This window comes from Panthera pardus, unplaced genomic scaffold, assembly GCF_024362965.1.
Source record: "Panthera pardus isolate Hobbes unplaced genomic scaffold, ASM2436296v1 HiC_scaffold_8, whole genome shotgun sequence".
NCBI classification, from domain to species: domain Eukaryota; kingdom Metazoa; phylum Chordata; class Mammalia; order Carnivora; family Felidae; genus Panthera; species Panthera pardus.
This window is the reverse complement of record NW_026527013.1, coordinates 10100565-10125020: the sequence shown is the minus strand read 5'-3', so window position 1 is coordinate 10125020 and position 24456 is coordinate 10100565. Positions and strand designations below refer to the sequence as shown.

Sequence of the window (24456 nt, the reverse complement as noted above, 5' to 3'; positions counted from 1 at the left end):
TTCACCGGTCCTCACCAGTAAGAAGAACAGAAGGGATGAGACCATGGGACACGCACGTTTTTCCAAGTGAAGATTTTTAGGATTGTTATCCGTAGAAAGCAGCCACTGATATCCCAATCCCCACTAAGTTCTAATGCAGTTTCTCAACTCCATTAGAGTTGTGTTTTTTGGGGGGTTTTTTGTTTTTTTTAATATACAGATTCTGGAGCCAGAGAGTCAGAGACTTCTCGAGGCCGGGGCTTCCTCCCTTTATGTACCTGCGCCCCGGGTTTGGACGCTCGGTAAAGACCCCTCCTCCCCAGGAAACGGCTTAGGAGCGAGAAAGGCGCTGGCCCCCCCAGCCACACCCCGGGACGTGGCCGCGCCAGGACCGGCCCAGGTCGCCCCCCTTGGACGCGTCCCCCGAGCCAGGTTCCGGGAGCGCGCGTTTGCGCGGGGCCCCGCGGGCGCGCACCGCGGACCGAAGCGGCGCGCCCCTCCTGCGTGTTGAAATTCAAACGAGGCGAACTCCCTCCGCGCGGCGCCGCCCCGACCGAGAGGTCGAGGCAGGGGCGAGTTGGAGGGGGCCGCGCTCCCAGTCCCGGCAAGTCCGAGGTTCCCGGGGCGGGGTCAAACCCGCGGCCAACGAGAGCGGCGGAGGCTTAAAGAGCTGCGTTCCCCTCCTGCGGCCCCACGATGGCTACCGAGCAGTGGTTCGTGGAGCCGCTGCCCCCCGGCCCTGGGGAAACACCGCCCGCGGACGACTTGGAACCTGGGGCACAGCCCTGCGGAGATCCCTCCTGGTTGGCGTCCCCTGGCGGACCTGGGGACCCACCCGAGGCGGAACCGGAGGACGTCCAGGGACAGCTCCCCGAGGCCTCTACCGCTACTCCTTCCCCCGAGCCTCTGGCCCCGGGCCCAGGGCCCGCCCCTCCTCGCCTACCCTTGGACACTATGTTCAGCCCCATCACCGAACAGCTCCGCTACCTGCTCAAGAAGGCAGATGATTTCCAGAGCTACTTACTTTACAGGTGGTGCTGGGTGGGGTCCTAGGTCCCCCGGAATGAGACGGAGGAGAGCAACAGGATAGGCAACGCACGCTAGGTTCGCAAACTCAAAAGCATTAGGAGCCAGAGACAGTAAATGAAGCTAGTTGATTGAGGATCCAATTTCGAAGAGCGATAAGGACTGTGTAGAAATTTGGGGTTAGGGAGGGCCTGCTATTACGCGGCCCCCAGGGGTTGCCAATTCAGAGGACGGTTCTCCTAGTTTTTAACTGTTGGCTTATATTTTGAACCCTGGGCAGGCTAAACAAAACCAATCTGTGCCAGACTTGACCCTCTGGCTACCAGCGTGGGACCCCAAAGGATAATGTGATTCCCAGCCCAGGGGAGAAGAGACTGTAATTCTCACATTTCAGTATCCATTGGAATCCTCTGGGAGGCTGTTGAAACCCTAGATTTCTGGGCTCCACCCTCCAGGACATTTTGAGTGAAAAGTCGGTTGTAGAATTCAGGTGTCAGCACCTTAACAAGTGTTCCAAACGGCTTTGATGCAAATGGTCCTGGAAGATACTCTGAGAAAGTCCTGGCGCAGGGGGATTTTGCCATAGGGGTTCCAGGCCAGGAAGACTGGTTGCCAGTGAGTGGGGAACGAGGGACCCCAGGCAAAGGCCCCTTTCTCTCTTTAGCAGGGACCGAGTGCAGAAGGAACAGCTGGCAAAGGCCATGCCCACCTTCTTACAGATGTGTGAGCCCTACTTTCTTTACCTGGAGGCAGCCGCGAGGAGTGTGCCCCCCATCTATGGAGTCCTGCAGGAGCTGGTCCGAAAGGGGGTGTGTGGAGCAGGTTTTCTAGACCCTGTGCCCCTTTCTTCATTCCTCGGGGTTGGGAAATGGTGGGGGGAGGGCGATGCGGGCAGGCCAGCTAATCCCATTATGCCCCCTCTTCCATGCAGCTGTTGGAGATCTCCCAACAGCTGACCCTGCGCCTAGAACAGCTGGTCCTCATGTATGCCTCCTTTGGGTTTGTGGACCTGGAGGAGACCGACCCCCTAAGGTAAAAGGGTAGGAGACTGGAGTGGGGTGGGGAGAGGGTGGCGTCCAGAGCCCGGCCTCATTTCCCACCGTCCTGTCTCCTGCCAGTATCTCCTGTTTCTTCTGCGGAAGGTTCTCCATCAGCCCGTCCCACGAGGTGTCCATCTTCAGATACTGTGCCCCAGCCGCTTACACCGCCAGCCGCTTCCCCCGATACCTCTATAAGAAGATGCGCTGGAATCTGGAAACCGCCCCAGAGCCCAGCGGCAGGGGGCAAGATTCCCGCGTGGATTAGTGAGTCCCCTGAGAGAATGAAAGTTCTCCCCTCTCTGTGCAGAATGCCAGCGTGGGCCTCTGAACCACCACCACCACCACCGCCAAAGCATGGAAAGCCCGGCGGGAAACCAAAGATCTTTGAAAGGCCATCCCCACTTTTTAAAAAAAATTCACCCTCCCATTAAAAAAGTCCTCATCTTAAAAGTAGGCTGGCAAGGAGAAAAGGCCTCCATATGGAGCCACATCCCTACCTGAGAACTTGAGGGCAAATTCTGATGAGTTTCCACCTCACGCCCACCCCCCCCCCCCCCCATCAAAGCCCTCAACTGAAGAAGGAAACTGCTCGTTCTTAATTAATACCCTCCTCCCCTCCCAGCTACTTCCTATGCTATCGAGATACATGGGAAGACACAGGCAAGAGTCCAGCCAATTCATGCCCCCAGATCCAGAAGCTGTGGTCCATTGGCAGATGGGTGCCGCTAGGACCAGCTGAGGATGACCTTTATTCGTGGTAAGAACTAGGACAATGGCAAGGTGGGCTTGGGCCCTGGAGGGAGGGGCAGAACCTCACCAAAGACCATCCACTTCCCCCCACATTGTTTCCCTTGGTAATAAGGAGAGCATTTTATTGTGCCCTGAAAAGTGCTTTATGCAGACTTGTGTCACAACCCATTGAGGTCTATACTACAGGCCCCATTTTACAAAGAAAAAACAGGTGCTCAGAGAGGTTAAGTTACCTGCCCAAGGGCACACAGCTAAGTTTAACTGGGTGATAGGCCAGGTCAGGGCTAGAGTTGTTCAACCTCCCAGAGCCATTAGCTCTAGGCTTCTCAGCAACAAGAAAAGCACTCTCCCCCCCCCCCCTCCCAGGGTTTTTCCCACCCCCCAGCTGAAACAAAGCCTCTTTCAGCCACCGGCCTCTCACTCGGAGGGGAGGGGTTCCCGAGAAGCTGGGGGTGCTCACGTCCCGGCCTGTCTGTCCCTGCCCCCAGGATCTTGTGCCCGCAGCCTCCTGGGGACTACCAGCAACTGCTGACCATCGGCTTCGAGGAGCCCTCGCACATGCTGGCCACCGACCTGCTGGTGCAGATCCTCACGGGCCAGTCAGGCCCGGCCCGTCCCCCGAGCGCGGCGGGGCCCGCGGCGTGGGCCGCGCAGGGGTCTTGAACCTGGAGAGAGAATGGGAGCCGGAGCCTGACAGTTCCAAACTCCAGGAGAGGGAGCAGGGGAGGGGCTCACTCGTTCTCCTAGTGCACCTCGGCCTCGCCTTCCAAGGGGCCAGGCCAAGCTGGCCCGTTCGCACCGGGTCCGACCTGGCCGCGGAGCCCTGCGCGGGGACACACCAGTTTTGCGTTAAATAAAAGAAAGAAAGAGGTCACAGGCTCGGCGTCCGCTCGGTGCGCCGCGCCCCACCCCTTGGGGCGAGGAGGCCCCGCCCACCTGCGCGGCCTTCTGGGAAATGTAGTCTTTGAAACAAAACCAAAGTCCCCTGACTGGCGGACCAGCTCTCAAGGCATGCGCAGAGGCGCACATGAAGCTAAAAGGGAAGTAGCAGTGCCTGTCAACAACCGGAACCCAGAAAACCTCAAGTTTTGGGTAGCCGGGAAATTCAACGCCCAATGGGGGAAGGGACCCCGGGGCCACGCCCACTCTCATATTTTGACCCGGAAGTGACTTCTTTTTACCGAAGAGACTATATTTCCCGACGTGCATCAGCAAAGGGCCCGTGATCAGTTTCCTAAAGGCCAAAGTCAAATCTTCCTCTTCCAGCTTTTGGGTCATGGAGTGGGCAGGTCATCTTACTTCGCGGGGTGTCCGGAGCGCGCGCGGGATGGGAAAGCCGTAAGGAACTCCAGCTTGGGATCTCTAAGCTCCACTCCAACCTTGGACTGGAAAGGAGTCACGGGTTGAGAGAAGTGAACTCACCTCTTCGAAGGCTACAGCGCGCGAGTGGCGGAGCTCCATCCTGAACCGGGTCTTTCTGATTACAGCTGGTCCCTTGCGAAGGGAAGGGTGTCATTCCTGACCCGGGTGTCACTCACCTGCCAGTTACCCCCGTAGGGGCTGCCTTTTCATTCCTGGTAACATTTTTGGAGTCGTCGGAGGAGAGACCTAGCATTTATGCTTTTGAGCAAAGCACTCGCTTACCTAAAACTCCCAGGCACAAAGGCACATAGTATTGTAAGCACCAGTTTAAGATGACAAAAACGGACGTGAGAGGTAAAATGAATCAAGACTGGACGCCAAAACCTTTTATCTTTGGGGGGTGGCGGGGGGAGACGGCTTCTGGTGACGATTTCTGATTTCATCAAAGATTTTTTGGTCTGAATGAGTTCAAGGGGATTCTGAAGCTGCCTAATACTGATTTAAGTTAGTGCCTGTGAGTGACATACACTGTAAGACTCTAGCTTAATTAAATGGAAGTTTAAATTGAGCCAAAAACGCAAGTCACGTGTAATTTCAAACTTTCTAGTAACCACATATGAAAAATGAGGTAAAGGGACGCCTGAGTGGCTTAGTCCGTTAAGCATCCAACTCTTCCACTCAGGTTATGATCTCACCATTCTTGAGTTTGAGCCCCTCATGGGGCTCTGCTTGAGATTCTGTCTCCCTCTCTGTGTCTCAAAATAAAAATTAAAAATGAGGAAAAAAAAAAGGTCAGGTTAATTTTAGTGATATTTTTAGTTAACCCAACATATCCAAAATATTATTTCAACCTATAATCTATGCGAGAAACTATTAATGAGATATTTCCCTTTTGGGGGTACTGAGTTTTTGCAATCTGGTATTTCATACTTACAGCATATTTCAGTTCAGACCAGCCACACATAGCTTGAGACTGTCTCCCTTAAGACCAATCCACAGGCCACTTAAGACTAAAGGCTTCTGGGGGCACCTGGGTGGCTTAGTCGGTTAAGCATCCAACTTGCGCTCAGGTCAGGATCTCTCAGTCCGTGAGTTCGAGCCCCACGTCGGGCTCCATGCTGACAGCTCGCAGCCTGGAGCCTTCTTCAGATTCTGTCTCCCTCTGTGCCCTCCCCTGCTTAAGTTCATGCTCTCTCTCTCTCAAAAAAAAAAATAAATAAATAAACATTAAAGGTTTCTGGTGTGAGGTGCTGGGAGAGGAAAGAAACAGGCCTGATTTCCTGGATCCTGTCACTCAGGAACCATCTATACGCATGATTCTCCAACTTGAGCATGGAATCATGTGGAAGGTTTGATTTTTAAGTCTGGGGTGGGACCCAAGAATGTGTGTTTGTTGACAAAATCCCAAGCCATCCTGATGCTGCTGGTCCAGGCACTACACTTTGAGGACTGCTGGCCTACATCTACATGATGGTCCTCAAACTTGGCTCCATGTGGAAAGCACCCATAGAGCTTTAAAAAATACGGATGCTGGGCCCCCCGGGTGGCTCAGTCAGTTGAGCCTGTGACTCTTGATTTCGGCTCAGGTCATGATCTTGCAGTTCGTGAGTTCCAGCCCTATGTCCAGCTCTTTACTGACAGTGCAGAGCCTGCTTGAAATTCTCTCTCTTCTTCTCTCGTTGCCCGCCGCCCCCCCCCCAAAAAAATATATATATTTTTTTAATGTGCTCTGGGTGTTTCCATTTCCCATCCTGACAGCACTGGCTCTTTGTTTTCTCTCCAGACCTTTGAGAGTCACCATCAAGCATGTGCTCAGTGTGGTGATGATGGGATGGGGTGTGGTTCCTTCTTGGGCTGAGCTGCTCTTGGGGTGCAATGCTGTGTGAGCATTCTTTAGTTCTTCATTAGCTACTTGTCCTATGTAGGATCAAGTCTGTTGCTAGACCCAGGGCGTACAGTGTTGGACAAATCCAAGAGTTTAAACAATGATTCTAAATCATTCCTGGGTCTTTTCTGGGTCTCAGTGCACCCCTAAGAAGCTGATACCGTAAAACCACAGAATATAACTGCAACGATACACTTTTTCAACTTAGGGTGTCCACAAACTCTTGAACTCCATCGGGGGGAGGGACCTGAGCCACCCGGCTTGGGAGGGAAATGAAGGAGGGCTTGGCAATTGACAGCTACAAGCTCTACTACAAACAGGCTTTGCTTATTAACATACTTGAGCCCCACACCCCATTTAAAAATGTTTCTAAGTAGTCACATTTAAAGTTCAGTAGATTTCTTTCTTTCTCTTTTTTTTAAAGTTTACTTATTTAGGGGCATTTGGTGGCTCAGTCGGTTAAGCGTCCGACTTCGGCTTAGGTCGTGATCTCACAGTTTGTGAGACTGAGCCCCACATCAGGCTGTCTGCTGTCAGCACAGAGCCCACTTCAGATCCTCTGTTCCCCCCTCTCTCTCTGACCCTCCCCTGCTTACACTGTCTCTCTCAAAAATAAATAAAACATTTTTTTAAGTTTATTTATTTGGGTGGCTCAGTCGGTTGAGCGACTAACTTTGGCTCAGGTCATGATCTCACGGTTCACAAGTTCGATGCCCGCATCAGCTGTGTGCGGACAGCTCAGAGCCTGAAGCCTGCTTCAGATTCTGCATCTCCCTCTCTCTCTCTGTCCCTCCCCCACTTGTGCTCTAGCTCTCTCAAAATAAACATTAAAAATTTTTTAAATTGTTTTTAAGTTTACGTATTTATTTTGAGAAAGAGACAGCATGAGTGGAGGAGGAGCAGAAAGAGAGGGAGAGAGAGAGAATCCCAAGCAGGCTCTGCACTGCCAGCACAGAGCCTGATGTGGGGCTCAATCTCACAAACTGTGAGATCATAACCTGAACCAAAAACAAGGGTCAGATGCTTAACTGACTGAGCCACCAGGCACCCCTCTTTTTTTTTAAGAGAGAGAGGGCATGTGAGCCAGGAAGATGGGCAGAGGGGGAGGGGGAGAGGGAGAGAGAGAGAGAGAGAGAGAGAGAGAGAGAATCTTAAGCAGGCTCCACACTCACTGAAGAGCCCAGCAGGGGCAGGGGAAGCAGGGAGGCCTTGGTCCCATGATCCTGGGATCGTGACCTGAGCCGAAATCAAGCCACGGATGCTCAACTGACTGAGCCACTTAGGCACCCCGAGATTTCTCTTTTAAAGGCTAGGTTTCCCCCTTGCTTTTGGAAATCAGAAGCTCACTCACTACGGATATGGAGGAACACTTACCTGCGCGTTGAAACAAGGCATTTCCCAGCATACCCCACTTCTCTCCTTAATATTGGTCTGGGGTCTACACACATGTGAGGTTTGCAACAGCTGGATAGATCATAAATGGCTTTGTATGCCCTGCGAAGAAGTTTGTACCCTCACCGCCACCACCACCCCCCTTTTTTTGGTAGCTATTGCTTACGTCCCCAGATCAGGAACAACCTCTTATCACCTCTGTCTAGCCAGCGCCCAGCTCCCGGGCATACCATTGGCACTGGCACAATAAATGTTGAAGAAGTCTGGAAAAAGGGAGGGCATGAGCCAGTTTGTCCGAACACCGCAGTTCGCGCCCGCGCCGCCAGGGGGCACCAGGACCCGGGCCGGGCCGGGGGAGACCAGCAGCCCCAGAACTGGGCGATAAGGGCACATTCCATACTCCGGCTGGCACCTCCTATGGTTTCCTCAGGCCTTCTTCCGCCAAACGCGCTCCCGCCTCAGCCCAAAATAAGAGAACCCAGAGGAAAACAGCCTGCACTGCCCAGAAAGAAGGGGCTTTATTGGGGAGTGAGGGTAGCCGAGGCATTTACTCGAACGGTAAAGGCCAGAGGCAGAGGCCAGTTCAGTTCGCAGTTAGGCAGAGAAGGGCTGGACAGTTTCACTGGCAGGATTGACAGTGGTGGTGTTTCCCAACGTGGACTAATAGTTTTATAGAAGAGAATGGTCAATTTCGCAAAGAGGAGCTGGTCGATTTCATCTTCCCCGGAGCAGACTGCTGACCCTCTCCAGGCCTTCAGCGGATTGGGAGGGCACTCCCTGGCGCCCCTGCTAGTTTCCTCTGATGTGCGTGTTACCTCTGGCAGGGTGTCCCAACCTACTGGAACCTCAAGGCTTCCGCTCCTCCTGGGGAGAGGAGGCCAGACAGAAGGCCGACCTCAGAGACCCGGGCACCGTGGGAGTGACACTCATGCACAGGGTGGGGCAGCTTGGTTCCCAGGACTATGGCATCCGTGTCACCCCCTGGCCGTGTCCAGAACTTTGTGTCCTAGCCCAGAGTAACTTCCCAGGGGGCGCGGGGGTGCATTTCCCTTGGCCCAGCATCCTGACGCCCCGGGGAGGAGAGGTGAGGGAAGAGGGAGGGAAAAGGGCTCCCACCTGCTCCAAGCCGTTCTCCGATGCCTTTCTGCGGGGAGGCCAGATCACCGCCAGCTTTCCGTCGCCCCTGCTCGCTGCGGGGGAAGGGGCACTCAGCCGGGGTTGCCCCTCCTGTCACCAGCTGGAGGCGGCCAGCACCAAGGAGACCGGCCGCGCCCCTTAAACACACAGGCGTTTACCCTCCTTCCCATGGAGGCCTCCATTCGGGAGGAGGGAGCAACCTGAAGGAGGGAGGCGAACCCAGAATGGGGAGGTGGAAACCCGCAAATTCACAGGGAGCATCCAGGAGTGTCAAAACCCAGGCAGGTTCCCTGGAATCCGATAAAGACATCTAGAATCCTCCTCCCTTCCTCCCACCCAAAGCCTAGGTGAGATGTATCCAGGAGTCGACCATTCAGAGTAGGGCGTGGAGCACAGAGAGAGAGCAGCCCTAAAGGGGTGGGGCAGTGAACGGAGAGTTGAGAGAGGGCCCCAGGAGTCTGGGAGCCCCAAGGAGGTACCCTAAGTGCCAGAAGAGAGGCTCCTGGAGTTGGGCAGTTGGTGAGGGCGGCTGGAGCCCTGAGAGTCCCTAGAGTGGGGGCGCGCGTGGCTTACCCGTGAGGCTCGGCGCGGGCTCCTTGAACTCAGCGGTGCCGTAGACGCTGAGCCTCTGGCGCTGCAGCTCCCGCTCGCGCTCATGCACCTCGCGCACCTCCTGCTCCAGCAGCGACGGCGCGACCCGCGGCGGGGCACGGGCCAGCACCGGGCACCGGCCTTGCACGGCCAAGCGAGGCCGGCCTCCGGGATCCGGCAGCCCCTGCCGGCCCGCGCCGCCTTCCTCCGCCGGCGAGGAGCCGCGTCCCGCGGCGGTCTCAAAGAATCGCTTGAGCTCGCCCAGCGGCTGCGGCGGCGGCCGGGCGCACTGCTCTGGGGCCGCGGGACGCGCCAGCGCCGCCTGACGGTGGGCCTCCCGCTCGATGTCTCGCTGCATTTGCGCGCCCGCCCGCGCGCGCTCCAAGGCGCGCGGGAGCGCGGAGCCCGGGCCCGGCAGGCTGAGCACCGGTCGCACGCGCAGCTCGACGAGTTCTCGGCCGGCGCGGCCTGGGCTCAGGCCCCGGCTCCGGCGCAAGCTCTCCTCGCGTTCGCAGCTGCGGCGGATTTCTCGCTCGATGGGCGTCTCCATGAGCGGCTTCCCGGGGACCTGTTGGGGGATCTCGGGGCGCAGTAGAAAATGCAGCAGGGGGGCTTCCGAGTCTGACCCCGAGGAGGAGGTCTCGGGACACTGAAGAGGACAGTGCTTCGGGACCCCCGCGCTTCGTGCTTCAGACGGCTCGGGGTTGTCGTCGCCTGTCTCGAGACTCTCAAAACCCCCAGCTGCGGATGGCCCGGGGCGTTCTGTGTCCAGCCTCGCTGATGGCCCAAGGACTTCACTCTCTCGCTCAGAGGTCTCCGCGCCCTGCTCCGCGGAGAGCACGGAGACCTTGCCTCTTGGCCTGGGTACGTCGGCGTCCTGCTCTGCGGCAGGCCCCGGGACTTCGATGTCTGACCCGGGGGGCTCGGGGCCCCGAGCTTCGGACGACCCCAGGGCTCCGCTCTCCGGCCCGGGGGCCTCGGTGTCCAGGGTTGGGAGCAGTTCGGAAGCCTTAGTTTCCAGAGCCGGAGTTCTGATGCTCAGAGCTGAGACACGGTGCCCTGCGCAGTACCTGTGGCACAGTCACCGCCCGCGGGTTCTAAGGCGTCGCCTACCTCAGCCGCTTCTCTGACCCGCCCCTGGCCTCCGAGAACGGCCCCCGGGGACAGGGCCGGGCACCGCCCCCTGCACCTGCAGGAAAGACTTGGGCCCCGCCCTGGCCCCGCCCTCGGGGCGGGGGCGCCCCGGCAGGGCACTGCGTTTGGTTCACTGACGCGCCTCAGGTCAGGTCAGGGCACCAGACTTCTCGTAGGAGGGCTTCCCTAGACTTGGCCCGCCGGCTAGGGGACAAGTCTGGGTGCCGTTCCACTAACGGGGCGCCACCCTGGCACCTTTTCGCCCTCACGTCCCCGGCATTCCCGGGAGGCTTGACCCCAACTCTGTCCTGGGTCGGGTGTTTGAACCGCCGGCTTTCTGGTGCCGGGGTGCTCCGAAGCCATCTTTCCGAAGCCTTGCTAGCCCCGCCCAGACCAGCGGGCAGCAACGCCCCTGGCCCCCGGGCTGTCCATCCACGTTCCACCCCTGCAGCGCACAGCTCAGACTGAAGGGGGCGCCAGGAGCCCTCTCCTGGCGCGTCGCAAGCTCCCCCGCCCAGTGCCTGGCTCCACTAGGCTTCTTCCGAGAGGTGTACCCGCCGCTCGCGTCAAGCCCCAGGCTGCTTCCCCGCACCCCTCCTGGAAAAGTCCGCAAGGCGTCCGCGGCCAAGTGCACTTCCAGATTGAGGGAAGAGGGAGGGACAGACCCAGCGCGCCCGTGGCTTAGAGGAGCAGCTGCGGTTGAAAGGCGGTCACCTTGGGCCCAGACGGCTGGGAAGGCCCGGAGAGGTATCCAGGCTTGCGGTGTGGAGCAGCTCTCCGCAGCTGGCGCCAGCTCTTGGCGTTCAGAGGCAGCGGGGTCGACGCCCCCGCGCCGACCCACCCCCAAAGACATTCTCCACTCTCCTCCCCCAGGCTCTCCCCAAATCTGTCCTCTGGCCCTACTCTACCGTTCTAGGGTGACCAGGAAGAAAGATAGTTACCTAGAGAAAGGTTGGGGGTTGGGGGGTGGTTGCTGAACAGCCTGGGAGCCTCCAATAATCCAACTACCCAATCACTCCTTCCCCCAGCTCTCCGCCTACTCTGGTGACTCCCCTCCGTCCCCTGGATCCTAGTCTCAAGCTCCTCCCTCTGACCCCTTTGGCCTAATTGGAACTGGGCCCAGCTGGGTTCCAACCCACGCAAAACCTCCGCAAGGTACCAGCCTTCGCCAAGGCTCAGTTCCCTTGTCTGTAAAATGGGCAGAGCGGTGTCCACTTGCTTGGAGGGGGAGGGGGGGGCGGTCATGAAGATTAAAGCTTTACTTCTGGAAAGAGTTGTCTACAGCATTCTCTCGTCTTCATCGCCTCCTGTTCATGTTTGACAGCACTGACAAGGCTCTGGGTCCCACCACCCCACCGAGCCTTTTCCATCCAAGGACACGGATGGACTTCACTTGCCAGACCCTGGTTCCGGGTCTGACTTCCTCTTCCATCAGCTCCTGGGTCTCTGAGGATGCCGTCTTCTCTCCTGGTTTCCCTCTCAGGCATTTCTTCTCAGACTTCTGTTTCACCTGCATGGACAGGCTTCCTTTCCCCCCTGGCTTCCACTGGGGTTGGCTGATGGGAGAGGGGGAGTGAGGTCAGCACGTTTATTCCATGCCCCTGCCCGGAAGCCACGCTGCGTGTGTCCCTCGCTGCTGGTAGTTACTCAACACAGCTCTCTCCCGCCAAGGCCAGTGCGTGGACACAGCCCCGGGCTGTTGCTAACAGAGATTGTTTCCCCAAATCTTTGTAAGCCAACTCTTTTTTGGGGGCGCCTGGGTGGCTCAGTCAGTTAAGCCTCCGATCTCAGCTCAGGTCATGGTGTCGCAGTTGGTGAGCTCAAGCCCTGCATCTGGCTCTCTGCTGTCAGCAAGGAGCAGGCTTGGTTTCCTGTCTCCCTCGCTCAGCCCCACCCCTGCTTGCTCTCCCCTCTCTTCCTCTCTCTCAAAAATAAACATTTTTTTAAAACCTAACTCTTTACTGAGCTCTGATGAGTTACTCAGTTTGAGTATGCCATCTCTTTCCTGCCAGCACTCAGCCCCTGACCAATTCCAACCTCATACTTTATTTTTTTAAGCGTATTTATTTATTTTCAGAGAGAGAGAATACCAAGCAGCCTCTGCGCTTTCAACGAGGAGCCCAACACAGGCTTGAACTCACGGACGGTGAGATCATAACCTGAACCGAAATCAAGAGTCCCAGACTTAACCCCCGGAGCCACCTGGGCACCCCCACAACCTCATACTTTAAACAACATCTCTGTGCTGGTGTCTCTCAAATCTCTACCTCTGACTTCTCCTCTGGGTTTAAAATTGGGTTTTTCGACGTTTATTTGTTTTTGAGAGATAGAGAGAGAGGGAGCGTGAGCGGGGGAGGGGCAGAGAGAGAGGGAGACGCAGAATCCCAGGCAGGCTCCCGGGCATCGAGCTGTCAGCACGGAGCCCGACGCGGGGCCCGAACCCACGAGCTGTGAGATCATGCCCTGAGCCGAAGTTGGACAGCTCAATCGGCTGAGCCACCCCGGCGCCCCTCCAACTGAACATTTTCAAAACTGAGCTCTCGGCTCCCGCCCCTACTCCAGCCCTGCTCTTCACCATGTGAAGACAACCCATCCATTCTGTTTTTCATACCCCAAACCTAGGAATCTACCTCAACTTCTCTCTCTCAGCCCTGTTCCAATCCATCCTCATGCTGGATTGCTGTTGAATCTGTTGACTCTGCCTCCAAAACATATTCTGAATTCGTCCACTTCTCTCCACCCTAATCCCAGCCACTACACTGCCCTCTTCACTGAGTGGTGGCTCCCCACCCACCAACCAGAAAAACCCAGACTCCCCACTCTGACCCAGAAGGCCCTGCCCACTTCTCAGATCTCATCTTCTGACACTCTCCCTCACTCCTCCATTCCAGCCTTTGTGCTTCCCTCAACCCCCCAACTGCACTCCTACCCCAGGACCTTTGCACTGACTTGCCTTTCTTTCTCTGCTTGGAAGGACTCACCCCCTGGCTGGCTTCGGCTATGCAGGTCTTGACTCAAATATCACTTCTTTAGACAAATAGTCCCTGATCACCCACCCTGCATCACACACAGCCCTTCTCCGTAACCCTAATCCTCTTATTTTCTGTGACTCACCCTATATGGCAGTTATTACCAATTGCCTTTATCTCTATATTATCGCTCTCTCCTCGTCACCACCAAAAGTGAGCTGCATTATAGCATTTTCTGTTTGCTCACCTCTAGACCCAACTACCTCATGCCTAGAACAATACCTGATACACAACGGTTGCTTAAGAATTCTTTAATGACACTTACTAGGCGCCTACCCCCGTGCTGGAAATAAAGAAACACATCAGACTGGGAAGGTACAGTTGAGTTTGGGAGACAGACCCAATTATAAATAGAACAACCGTGGGGCACCTGGGTGGCTCAGTCGGTTAGGTGTCCAACTCTTGATTTCAGCTCATGTCATGATCTCACGATTCATGAGTTGGAGCCCCGCGTCAGGATCTGCACCGTGTCAGCGCAGAGCCTGCTTGGAAGTCTCTCTCCCTCTCTCTCTGTCCCTACCCCATGTGCACTCCCTCTCTCTCTCTCTCAAAATAAATAAATACACTTAAAAAAAATTTTTTTAAATGTGTTCTCTTATCATAGCAAATGTATTTTCAGAATGACTTAGAAGGCCAGGTTCAAACAAAAACATTTTGGATCCCTAGGAGTTTCGTACTAGAATGTGGGGCACAGGGAAACCTCAGCTCTCACTCTGGCCTCCTGTACTTCTCCCTTTCAATGCTCTCCTGCATAGCAAGGAGGCTTGTTCCTGCACAGAGGAGGGGCTCTGAACCACAAGTCCCAGCTTTATCCTTACCCCTCTGCCGAATCCCAGCTTTATCCTTACCCCTCTGCCGATAGCTGCCTTTGACCACTTCTCAGGCTGGAGGCAGTGGGGCGAGACACATCCTGGCTGTGGGGTCTGCATTCAGGAGGCACAGAGGCCTTATGGGTGAACTAAGGACCCTTTGGATAGGAAATTCTGGGGTCACCAGTACCCTGAGGAGAATCTGCAAGAGGGAGGGAGGAGTTAGGAAGGTACCTGACCTTTGCCACTTGGGGGCAGGGGTGGGGGGAGGGGGTCCTAGCTGGAGTGTGCCCTCTAGAGCAGGGAGCTGAGGGCAAGGACCCTTCTCACCGAGGCTTCTGTCAAATTGCACAGCATGACCAGGGCTCTGATGAGGGGAGGACTGGGGGCTGTGGGAGACTAGCCTGGAAAGTAGGAGATGAGTTCCCCAAGTGGCAAAGGGTAAATGAGGCACCCTGTCATTTGATAAAGGGTGTGCTGGCCCTTTAAGAACAGGATGGGGAGGGCGCTTAACAGTTGGTTAAGCAGCAGACTTTGACTTTGGCTCAGGCCTTGATCTCAGAGTTAGGCTTGTGAGTTCCAGCCCCACATTAGGCTCTGTGCTGACAGCATGGAGCCTGCTTAGGATTCTGTCTCTCCCTCTCACTCTCTCTTTCTCTCTCACTCAAAAATAAAACATTCAAAGAGAGAAAGAGAGAGAGAGAGAGAGAGAGAGAGAGAGAGAATGCACGTGAGTTGGGGAGGGGCAGAGAGAGGGAGACACAGAATCTGAAGCAGGCTCCAGGCTCTGAGCTGTCAGCACAGAGTCTGACGCGGGACTCGAACTCACCACCAACAGCAAGATCATGACCTGAGCGGAAGTCGGACGCTTAACCCACTGAGCCACCCAGACACCCCAAAAATAAACATTTTAAAATAATAATAATAATGGGAACCTGGGTGGTTCAGTCAGTTAAGCATCCACACTCTCCGTTTCAACTTAGATCATGATCTTACTGTTTCATGAGTTCGAGCCCCACATCGGGTTCTGCATTGATGCTGCAGAGCCTGCTTGGAATTCTCTTTCTCTGCCTCTCCCCTGCTCAGGTTGTCTCTGTCTCCCTCAAAATAAATAAACCTAAAACAAAATAAAATAAATAGTTTAAAAAAAAAAAGAACAGGATGGGGAGGATTTGGGTAGGAAGTTCTCTGGACCTTCCTCGTCACCACCCCATCCCTAATTGTTATAGCATCTGAGGGGTGTCAGGGTCCTGGAGGCCACCTGATCTAATTTCACAAAAGGGCAAACTGAGGCCTAGAAACCCCTGGGCCAGGCCTCCTGATTCCCATGGTGCTCAGCCTCTGGGCTCCAGAATCCCTTAGCTGGATCAGTCCCTCCCTCCCCACCAGGGTCCAGGAAGGGAGGGGCAGTCGTGCATAGAGTATCCCACACGTGTGCTACGCCATGAGGCTCACATGTTGGTGACCCTTGGTGGGCAGCTGGACTTGAGGCGTCTGGGGTGCCAAGTGCAGGTGCCATTCCCTGGAGGGGGTCAGCGACTCCCCGTTCTCACCCACACACTGCACCACGCGCGTGAGAGTGTGTTTGCTGCGAGGCAGCCAAGTGCGGCAAGGAGGCCAGTGGCTGGTAAATAATTTATCAGGACAGCTGATAGTACCTCCCCAGAACTGCCCGCCAGCCCCCAGCCCCCCTCGCCCCGTTTGCCTCCTGCCTCCTGACCCAAACCAGCTGGACCAGCTCTCCCGGTGCCCGCCTGCAGCGCCCCCCCCCCCCCTTCGTGCCAGCCAAGTCACAGCCTCCAGGGCACCTTCAAGCAAACGGGTGGGGGGTCCTGATCTTGGAGACCCAAAGGAAGGTGGGCTTCCGGGCAGAGATGGCCCTGCAGAGCCAGATGTGGTCTCCAGCCACACCCACGTAAGTGTCCTGGGTTGGGGGGGGGGGGGGAACAGGTGCACAGGGCCTGGGAGGGTCACTGGCCTTTCCACGGGGTGAGAGCCCCAGCTGGCCTCTCCTAAGGGGACCAGGGGGAGCGGAGAGAGGTCAGCAGGCAACCCCGCAGGCTCTTCGGGTCCCTCTCCCCAGAGTCGGGTTGGAGATGTGGACCTCCACTTTCTTTTTTCCGGGATTTTTCCACCGGCAGTCTTCAAGCTCAAAGTCCAGGCTGGGGGGTGGGGCTAGGACTGGGGGGCCAGGAAACGCCAGGGTTCCTCGCTCCCATGTTTTGCCTCTTGAAACACCCCTCAGCTTCCAGGGTAGGAAGAAATGCTTGAGATACAACAGAGAAAGTTAACAGCTGCCCAACTGGGAAAGGTGATGGCAAAATTGGAACCATCACTGGCTTAATGAAAGGGCCACCCATTGCTCCTGGTGACAACAGGCCATAGCCACGAACCCTGTTCTTGTAGAGGTGGACATAAACAATATCAAATGGGGTGTGCCGAGGGTTTGAACATTCAAGGTTTGAGGGCCTTTTAAAGTAAGAGGGTGGAGGGGCTCCAGAGGTTTGTAAAGAGTTCTGGAAAAGAGTTTCCCCCCAGGGACCCCAATTTGGTTCCTCACTCTTTTGGGTCCCCTGATGCATTATTCACCAACTACAAACCTGGTTGCCTAGCAACGGGAACCTGATCAACCCCCCTCCCCCCCAGCAAGGAAGAGGCAAGGAGATTACATCTTGGGAATGGGACAGCAGAGGGAGGATGTCAGCCCTCCTCCAAGGGCAAACCTATTAGTAGGGGGTCTGGGCTCCCTTCGGGATACCCTGCAAAGCATGACTTCAGCCCCCCGCCCTGAGTGAAATCGGGAACCCCCAGGCTGATCTCTGGCCTCCTGGCTGCCAAGACAAGGATGCCTGGACTCCCCCTCTTCCCCTGCAGCGTTCCCAGTATTTGAGGCCTGAGAGCCCTGAGTTCTGATCCTGACCCAGTGACCTTAGACAAGTCTTTTCACCACTTCTTGGAGCCTCAGTTTCCCCATCCATAAAATAGGGACAGTCGTACTACTTGCCTCCCAGGATCTTTGGAAGGATTAAATGAGTTCCTACAGGCATAGCATGGAACAGCGCCTGGAACATGGTATGCGCTGGCTAATGGTTGGCTGATTTTATTGTCAGAATATCAACTCAGCAAAGAGTGGACGACAGTGTCTCAAGATCAGGGCAGGGAGGGAGAGGCGGGGGTGGCTGGGAGGGCCTGGCGGAAGCCCTGTCGAGCACTTAGAGCACTATAGATAGTAAGGGCTAAGTATCCGTATCCGCACTATTATGATCTGGGAGGCCCCGGCAGAGTTTGGGCAATGAGGCTAATGGTCACCCAATAGAGTTAGTGCTCACATTAATAAAGGTTTGAGGGCTTGCCCTGTGCCCTCCCTGGGCTAAGTGTCAGGGACAACAGACAAATAGATGCATCCTTCTAGATACTGGCCTATGAAACACCTGCAAGTAGGGGGTACTCGATGCGCATCTGCGATGACAAGTTAACGTAACAACATCTGTCCCCTAAGTGTCCTGAAGTACCACAGTCAGCCTCTTGCTCCCAGGGAAGCACAGAAGGGGCAGCTCTGGAGCTGGAAATCGGGGATCCTGGGGTGCTGCAAGGAGATCAACAATGGCGGCATCTCAGGTTAAACCTTAAACAGCAAGACCCTTCTGTCTCCTCCCAGCTCAGAGTCCAGCGCTAGGCTACATGTCCTGGTAACATTTGCTCCCAGGGAGGGGATTTGGCAGGTAGCTCCATAGTTACCATGGGGATAGCATGTGTCCATGGTGGGATGGACGCTTCTCTCCCCAGACTCCCTCAGCCCCTGGTGCTGAAGGTATCCTGGGTAGGAGCTGAGGTCCAGAGAGGGTATAGAATTGGAAAGAGACACACAGCATGTTAGGGGCCTGGCAGGATTTGAGAGTATCTGAGGTCCAGCCTGGAAATGCTCCTTATAAATAACCATAAACATTATTAATCATGGGGATTATTAAAGTTATGAATGATAATAAATGATGCTACTGTTTTAGGAACGCTATGTCCATTTTTTTTTCCCCCTGCATGGAGACTTCCTTGCAAGGGCACCTCTCTATAAGGTGAGGATCAAGCTATCCTGACCCATTTTACAGATGAGGAAACTGAGGCTCAGAGAGGTGATGTCAAGCCTAGGAAGGGCTTTAGCTCAGCTTGTCAGCGTCTCTGCTCTCTCCCCCTCATAGGACGCCCCCCCCCCCCCCCCCGGCCCTCTACTCCAACTCCTTTCAGTTGCAGAGGGGAAATAGAGGAAAATGCTGGGCTTTAGTTGGTTTCCAAGCAGCTCAGGGATCTTGACCCAGAAAGGGGCATTCAGGAGGTGGCTTCTCGAGGGATGGGGACCTGGGAAGACCCCCTCCCCAGTCTCTGCCCTCTTCTCACAGGCCCATGGCCGAGAGCTCCCTCTATCGGCAGCGGCTAGAGGTCATTGCTGTAAGTGAGTTACCCCTCCTTCCCCACCCCCCACCCCCCACCCCCGCTAATGGCGCCCCTCTCCACCGCCCCTCCCCCCACTTCCCCGCATCCTGGGCACTCCTAGCCATTCCCCAGGTTTTCTTCCTCGCCTCTCTCTCATCCAGGAAAGCAGGCCTAAACCTGTGAAGTGAGGAGGGGGGGTGGGCAGCACCCTCAGCTCCAGCCCTGCCTTGGAGCGCCCCACCTAAATCCTCAGGCCCCTCTGCTCCCCAGTTCCTCTATCTGGTCGCCACCACCCCCAGAATGGTGAGGCTGTGCACCCCACACTCCCAGAATCCACATCCGATGCTCCATTTTGAACCTCGGTCTCCCAAACACCTCATGTCTGAACCCCATCTCTATGAACCCCCATCTCACTAACCCCTATCTCTCTGCTCCCCCACTCCTGCACCCCCATCTTTCTGGATCCCATCTCAACACCCTGGCCTCTCTAAACCCCCATCCTTCTGACCCTCAGATCTGTACCCCATCCCTCCGAACCCCTATCTCACCAAGTCCCCTCTCTCTGCTCTCGACTTCTGCCCCTTCATCTCTCTGGACCTCATCTCTACGCCCCAGTCTCTCCGCGCCCCCCATCTCAGCACCCCCTTCCTCTGATATCTAGACCCCCATTATCTCTGAATCGCCTCTCTCGTGACCCCGGATCTCGGACCCCCGCCACAGCTCGGTCTCCCTTTGGGATCTCCATCCCAAGGCCCCACCCCCTTCCACAGACCCCCCCCCCCCCCCCCCATTCGGCGCCGGCGAGGCCTCCGCAGCATCGCGGGCGCGGCCGGCCCCGCCCCCGCCGCCCCGCCCCCACCCGCTGCTGAGTCAGCGCCTCCGCAGCCCCCTCCCCGCCGGGGGCCCCCGACGTGCGCTCCGCCGCCCCGCCCCGTTCGCAGCCCCGGGAGTCCCGGGAGCCCCGAGGAGGAGGGCAGGCGGAAGGGGAGGTGGCGGCCCCGCCCGGCCCGCGGGCAGCTCCGGGTCCTCTGTGCGCAGGAGAAGCGGCGGCTGCAGGAGGAGATCCGCGCCGCGCGCCGGGAGCTGGAAGAGGAGAAACTCCGCGTGGAGCGGCTCAAGGTTGGGGGCGGGCGGGGGCGCCTGTCAAGCCTGGGCAACGAAGTGGGGGTATCAATGAGAGTCGGTCTGGGGGATCATGGGAGGCTCTGTCCAGTTTGGGTGGGGGCAGCAGGGGGTATTGGTTCCAGCTTAGGCGGGCGTTTTTCCTCTGCTTGGGAGAGCGGGTGGTGGTGGGGGTGGTGGTGGTGGTGATAATAATGGGGACATTTGTACCACCTTTGGGAAGAGTATGGGGACAGCGAAGGTGTTTGCCCAGCTTTGGGGTAGGGAGGGGCCCATAGAGACGTTGATTTCATCTCTGGGAGTGCCTGTCCCATTCTGGAAGGGGTGGGGAGATGAGGGGTGTTTTGTTCCAGCCTGGGAGAGCTCCAGGCTGGTATTGGGGTGTCTGTCCCACCTGGCAGTGTTGAGGGGGGGATCATATCCTCACCTGAAGGAGAGATGTCTGTGCCGTTCGGGTGGTTTTGGACAATAAGAAATCTTCCCAGCTCGCGGATTAGGAGGGAGCCCTCCATGGGGTGGGGTAGCCAATATGCACAGCCAGAGCTCCCCTCCCGTGCCCAGAGGAAGTCTCTCCGGGAGCGTTGGCTCATGGACGGGGCAGCTGAGGAGCCGGAGCAGCAGGAGGACTCCACCTCTAAAGACCCCCAGTCACCTGAGGGCCAGGCTCAGGCCCGAATCCGCAACTTGGAAGACAGCTTGTTCACGTGAGTTGGGCCCCTGCCTGCTGGCTTTGCTGGCCTGGCTAGGCCAGGGCCCCAGGTCCACAGCGGGGAAGTGGCACATTGAGGGGGCCTTGGCGTTGAGCCTGGGGGCCCGGCTCCCAGCAGCCTCCTCTCTCCCTCAGACTCCAATCCCAGCTGCAGCTGTTGCAAAGTGCATCCACAGGTGCCCAGCACAAGTCCCCCAGCAGGCCCACCTGGCGCAGACAGGTGAGAACCGGGGGCGGGGGGGAGAAAATGGGAGGGGGCGAGGTGCGGCCAGCAGGGACCAAAGCGGGCCTTCTCCAAGTGCGGTCTAACCTCTAAATCCTCTGCTGTTTCTCTGCTCTGTGGTCTCGGGCAAGTCGCTTTCGTTGTTCAAGCCTCAGTTTCCCTATGTCTAAAATGAGAGGAACGACAGCACACACGTGGAAGAGGCACGGGAGGGGGGGGTGGGGGGTTGGGTGGGTGGACATGATCCTAGGAACAGGCCTGGGGAAGTTTTGTTGTGGGACTGCTAATGCCAGAATGAGGAATGTGGTGGGAAAATGGGGGGGGGGGCGCGGTGCTCGTGGAATTTGTTCTTTTCAAAGGGAGGAATGGGTCACCATGAGATGCTCTTGTGATCTGAGGCATCCACACGGGTTTCTGTTTTGGTAGCACCTTTATTAAGATTCCCAGGTGCCTCTGGCAGGGCAGAGGGCCAAGAGACCTGTTAATGGATCTGGGAAGAGTTTGTTGGGTTTTTAGTATAGGCCAGGAGTTTCTTGCTAGAGAGGAGCCCACTATCCAAGAGTCCGTGACAGGGGAGCCCTGGGCATGGGAGGAGCACAGAGGAATCACCCAAGTGACCCAGGAAGGCTTCCTGGAGGCCGTGGTATCTGTATGGAGCCTGCTGGGGACCAGGCAAGAGGGGAAAGAGAATTCCAGGCAGAGGAAACAGCCCACACGAAAGCCTGGAGGCTGGAAAGAAGATTCTTATCTTACAGGGAACTGTGAGGAGGAGATCCCTGGGGTTTGACCAAGCAGGCTGCCCCCACCCCTTGCTTCTCTGAGCCCATTTTCATACTCTTGCCCTTTCCGTCACTCTGTTACAGCAACACTGACCCTCTTTTCTAGTCCTTGACCTTGTCAGCTCATTGCAGCCCCAGGCCTTTTACACTTGCTCTCCCCTCTGCCTGGAATGGCTGTATCTACCTCTTGAGCCTCGAGGCCAGCTCCTCTCACGCTTCAGGTCTCTGCTCAATGTCACTTCCTCCTAGAGGCCCTCCTGCATCTTCTACATAAAGGAGGCACCCCACCACCTCCCAGGCTCTCTGTAGCCCCTCGTCCTACTTTTTGTTTTTTCCTGCCGTAGTCTTTCTCACTCCTGACATTACAGATTTATTTGTGTTTATGTTTATACCCCACCCCCTAGAACGTAAGTCCCAATAGCAAAAGGCTTAAGTGTCCCTTGTCCACAGCAATCTCAGTAGCTGACGGAATAGGTTCCTAACACAGAGCTGTTGGCCCATGAACACAGTATTGATTAAGCACCTACTGTGTGGGGGGGCACTTGAGCAGAGCACGGTAAGACAGGTGAGGAAGGCTGAGGAGGGTGTGGTCCTGGACGGAGGGTGTCTGGGTTGGGGAGCGTACCAGCACGCAGGGAGGTTGGAGGTGGAGACGCTGGCTGGCCTCACCTTGTCTCTGTTACCCCTGCAGGGTCATCGACCTCTCTCCCAGCCTACCGTGGAGGCAGGTCCCACAGGTGGGTGTTTGGGCCCCAGGTCTGGGGGTCCCACGAAGAGGGGCCTGAATCTGGGGGGCCAGGATCTCACTCTGTTGCCCCCTGTCTCCTCTCCTTTCCTCCCCTTACTCCCCAAGGCCACACTGATCTGAGCAGGAGAGCCTCCCTCCCAGCTGGACCAGTGGACACCTCCCCAGAGTCCCCCTCTGAGCCCAGAGATGAGGCTGTCAGGGTTCCACCCACCCTGAGGCTGTTCCCTGGGGCAGCAGGGGCCTCCTCAGAAGCCAACGGCCCCTGCCCTGGACCCAGCCCCGCTGCAGAACAGGGGCCGAGTCAGGGGCTGGCAGCATCTGAGGGGGGCGTGGGTGAGGCCAAAGGAAGGGGCGTGGTGGAGGTGGTATGGGAGGGGCTGAGGGCCACAGAGGACTGTGCCACGGAGGCCACAGGCCCAGAGCTGGAGGCTAAGGTGGAGGAAATGGTGCTGGAGGCCATTGGGGACAGGCAGGAAGCTGCCTGCCCAGAGCCCCCGTCCTGGGTGAAGGAGGACAGGGGCATCGTGGAGGTGGTCTGGGAGGGGGTGGGAGGGCCGGAGAGCAGCGACTCTGAGGCCACAGGGGAGGGGGGCAGGGGCCAGAAGGCCGCGCAGACCAGCTCCCCGAGGCTCCAGGTGAGGCTAGAGGGAGCAGCTCCTGGAGAAGGCGGCGTCCCCAGGGGCAGCTCTGACGGTGATGGGCCAGGGGGCTCTGGAGGAGAGGAGGGGTCCTTCATTTGGGTGGAGAGGGTGACCCTCAGCGAAGAGTGGGAGGAGCTGGGGGAGGAGCTGGTCGTGGAGGGGTTGGAAGGGCCAAGGGCACGGGGAAGCAGGGGAGGGCCTGAGAGTCCGCTGGGGGTGGAGAGGGGGGCAGGGGAGGATGCCTGGGGGGCGGGAAGGAGCCAGGCAGAGGAACCGGTGGAATCAGTGGGCGAAGGAAAGAAGGGGACTGAGGAAGAGGCAGGGGCAGACGGGTCTCTGGTGGGGGAGAGGGGGGGAAGCGAGGGCTCTTTGGAGCCAGAGAGGGGAGGAGGGGAGGAAAAGCTGAGGCCAGAGAGGAAAGCAGTTGAGGAACCACTGTCAGCCGCAAGAAAGGCAGTCGAGGGACCTTTGAGGGCAGAGAGGGAAAGAGGGGAGGGGCCGTTGCGAGTAGAGCAGAAAGAAGGTGAAGAAAAACTAGAGGCGAGCGAAGAACCATTGGTGACAGAGGGAAAGGAAGGCGAGAAATCACTGGAGGCAGAGAAAGGAGGAGGTGAGGCGCCATCGGAGGCAGAGAGAACAGGAGGTGAGGCACCACTGGTGGCAGAGAGAACAGGAGGTGAGGCACTATCGGGAGCTGAGAAAGGAGGTGAGGCGCCATCGGAGGCAGAGAGAGGAGGGGAGGTGTCACTGAAGGCAGAGAGAACAGGAGGTGAGGCACTAGGGGGGGCAGAGGAAGGAGGAGGTGAGGCGCCGTCGGAAGCAGAGAGAGGAGGGGAGGCGTCACTGAAGGCAGAGGAGACTGACGTGGTTGAAGAAGATCTGAGTCCAGAAGAGCAGAGAGAGTCCGGAGGAGGAAAGGAATGTCAGGCAGAGGAGGTGAGTGAGGCAGGGGCTTCCTTGGGGGCCAAGGAAGAGTCAAGGCCGGAAGAGGAAGGACCACAGCCCCAGGAGAAGCAGGAAGGCTCCCTGGAGGAAGAATCTGTAAGGCCCCAAACCCCTGCTGAGGGCCAGGGCCCTTCAGGGGACGCCACCACCCCCCTCCTGGCTGAGACCCCAGCTCCAGAGCAGCCTGCCGAGTGCCAGCCACTGCTTCAGGTGGAAGGGCCCAGGGCCAACCCTAGTGCCCGCCCCGTGCCCACCTATGCACCTGCCCGGCAGCCCGAGCCACCTGCCCCTCCCGAGGGTGAAGAGGCAAGTGGCCCTAAGCAAAAGACGTGCCAGTGTTGTGTGGTCATGTGAGCCCACACCCTCCACCCCACGCCCGGCTCCTCTCACAGCTACCTCGGCCTCTTGGCATCCAGCAGCGGGTCCCGGGCACAGACAGGGCACCACGGGACCGGCTGTGGCAACTGGGAGCCAGCTGGCCCGCTCGTCCACCTCCACCTGGGCTTCAGGACCCCTCGCCCACTGCCTGTGACCCCGGCTCCCTTCTACGACAAAGCCTTTATACTTGAAAATAAAAACGTTACAGCATTCGGACAGTTGGGGTGTGTGTGTGTGTGTGTGTGTGTCTGTCTGTCTGTGTGTGTGTGTGCACGGAACCACCTCGCCGTCCCCTGGTGGGAAGTCCAAGGCCTCGCTCTGCTAGGATCAAAGACTGAGCCAGTGTGAGGGT

At 57.2% G+C, this 24456-nt stretch overlaps 3 protein-coding genes across 8 annotated transcripts; 2 read left to right on the top strand and 1 right to left on the bottom strand.

Annotated features, from left to right (window-relative positions):
- The first annotated feature begins 529 nt into the window (after positions 1 to 529).
- On the top strand, positions 530 to 3667 carry CUNH19orf67 (chromosome unknown C19orf67 homolog). 2 transcript variants are annotated; one of them, XM_019427476.2, is made up of 6 exons: positions 530 to 1010; positions 1673 to 1814; positions 1937 to 2037; positions 2124 to 2309; positions 2668 to 2802; positions 3284 to 3667. In XM_019427476.2, the coding sequence occupies exons 1-6, from the start codon at positions 676 to 678 to the stop codon at positions 3456 to 3458; spliced, it is 1074 nt and encodes a 357-aa protein (XP_019283021.1). In that variant the 5' UTR covers positions 530 to 675; the 3' UTR covers positions 3459 to 3667. The 2 variants fall into 2 exon arrangements, with proteins under 2 accessions (XP_019283021.1, XP_019283020.1); XM_019427475.2 differs by having other exon boundaries at positions 534 to 1010; positions 1670 to 1814.
- Positions 3668 to 7933: 4266 nt separating this feature from the next.
- On the bottom strand, positions 7934 to 11518 carry MISP3 (MISP family member 3). Of its 2 annotated transcripts, none has more exons than XR_002074611.2 (3): positions 9145 to 11518; positions 8551 to 8771; positions 7934 to 8298 (listed from the first exon to the last, which is right to left on the bottom strand). XR_002074611.2 is itself a non-coding variant. In XM_053897574.1 (3 exons), exons 1-3 carry the CDS (start codon positions 9710 to 9712, stop codon positions 8281 to 8283), a joined length of 660 nt encoding a protein of 219 aa, XP_053753549.1. In that variant the 5' UTR covers positions 9713 to 11518; the 3' UTR covers positions 7934 to 8280. The 2 variants fall into 2 exon arrangements, 1 of the variants encoding a protein (XP_053753549.1); XM_053897574.1 differs by having other exon boundaries at positions 8551 to 8624.
- A 4313-nt stretch (positions 11519 to 15831) lies between these two features.
- On the top strand, positions 15832 to 24320 carry PALM3 (paralemmin 3). 4 transcript variants are annotated; one of them, XM_053897039.1, is made up of 9 exons: positions 15832 to 16049; positions 18526 to 18574; positions 19598 to 19678; positions 20243 to 20385; positions 20526 to 20610; positions 22084 to 22129; positions 22246 to 23424; positions 23458 to 23522; positions 23619 to 24320. In XM_053897039.1, exons 1-9 carry the CDS (start codon positions 16009 to 16011, stop codon positions 24078 to 24080), a joined length of 2151 nt encoding a protein of 716 aa, XP_053753014.1. In that variant the 5' UTR covers positions 15832 to 16008; the 3' UTR covers positions 24081 to 24320. The 4 variants fall into 4 exon arrangements, with proteins under 4 accessions (XP_053753014.1, XP_019283023.2, XP_053753013.1 ...); XM_019427478.2 differs by having other exon boundaries at positions 22246 to 23522; XM_053897038.1 differs by having other exon boundaries at positions 15833 to 16049; positions 23458 to 24320.
- The last annotated feature ends 136 nt before the right edge of the window (positions 24321 to 24456 follow it).

Bases quoted from the DNA above. Each gene is read 5' to 3' on its own strand.
- CUNH19orf67 (XM_019427475.2), top strand. From the start codon at position 676: ATGGCTACCGAGCAGTGGTTCGTGGAGCCGCTGCCCCCCGGCCCTGGG. The intron at 2,310-2,667 runs GTGAGTCCCCTG...CTCCCCTCCCAG, and splicing joins CAAGATTCCCGCGTGGATTA to CTACTTCCTATGCTATCGAG. The intron at 2,803-3,283 runs GTAAGAACTAGG...CCCTGCCCCCAG, and splicing joins GAGGATGACCTTTATTCGTG to GATCTTGTGCCCGCAGCCTC.
- PALM3 (XM_053897037.1), top strand. From the start codon at position 16,009: ATGGCCCTGCAGAGCCAGATGTGGTCTCCAGCCACACCCAC. The intron at 20,611-22,083 runs GTGAGAACCGGG...TTACCCCTGCAG, and splicing joins GGCCCACCTGGCGCAGACAG to GGTCATCGACCTCTCTCCCA. The intron at 22,130-22,245 runs GTGGGTGTTTGG...TTACTCCCCAAG, and splicing joins CGTGGAGGCAGGTCCCACAG to GCCACACTGATCTGAGCAGG.
- MISP3 (XM_053897574.1), bottom strand. From the start codon at position 9,712: ATGGAGACGCCCATCGAGCGAGAAATCCGCCGCAGCTGCGAACGCGAG. The intron at 8,625-9,144 runs GTAAGCCACGCG...CTTCCCCCGCAG, and splicing joins GCCCGCGCCGAGCCTCACGG to CGAGCAGGGGCGACGGAAAG.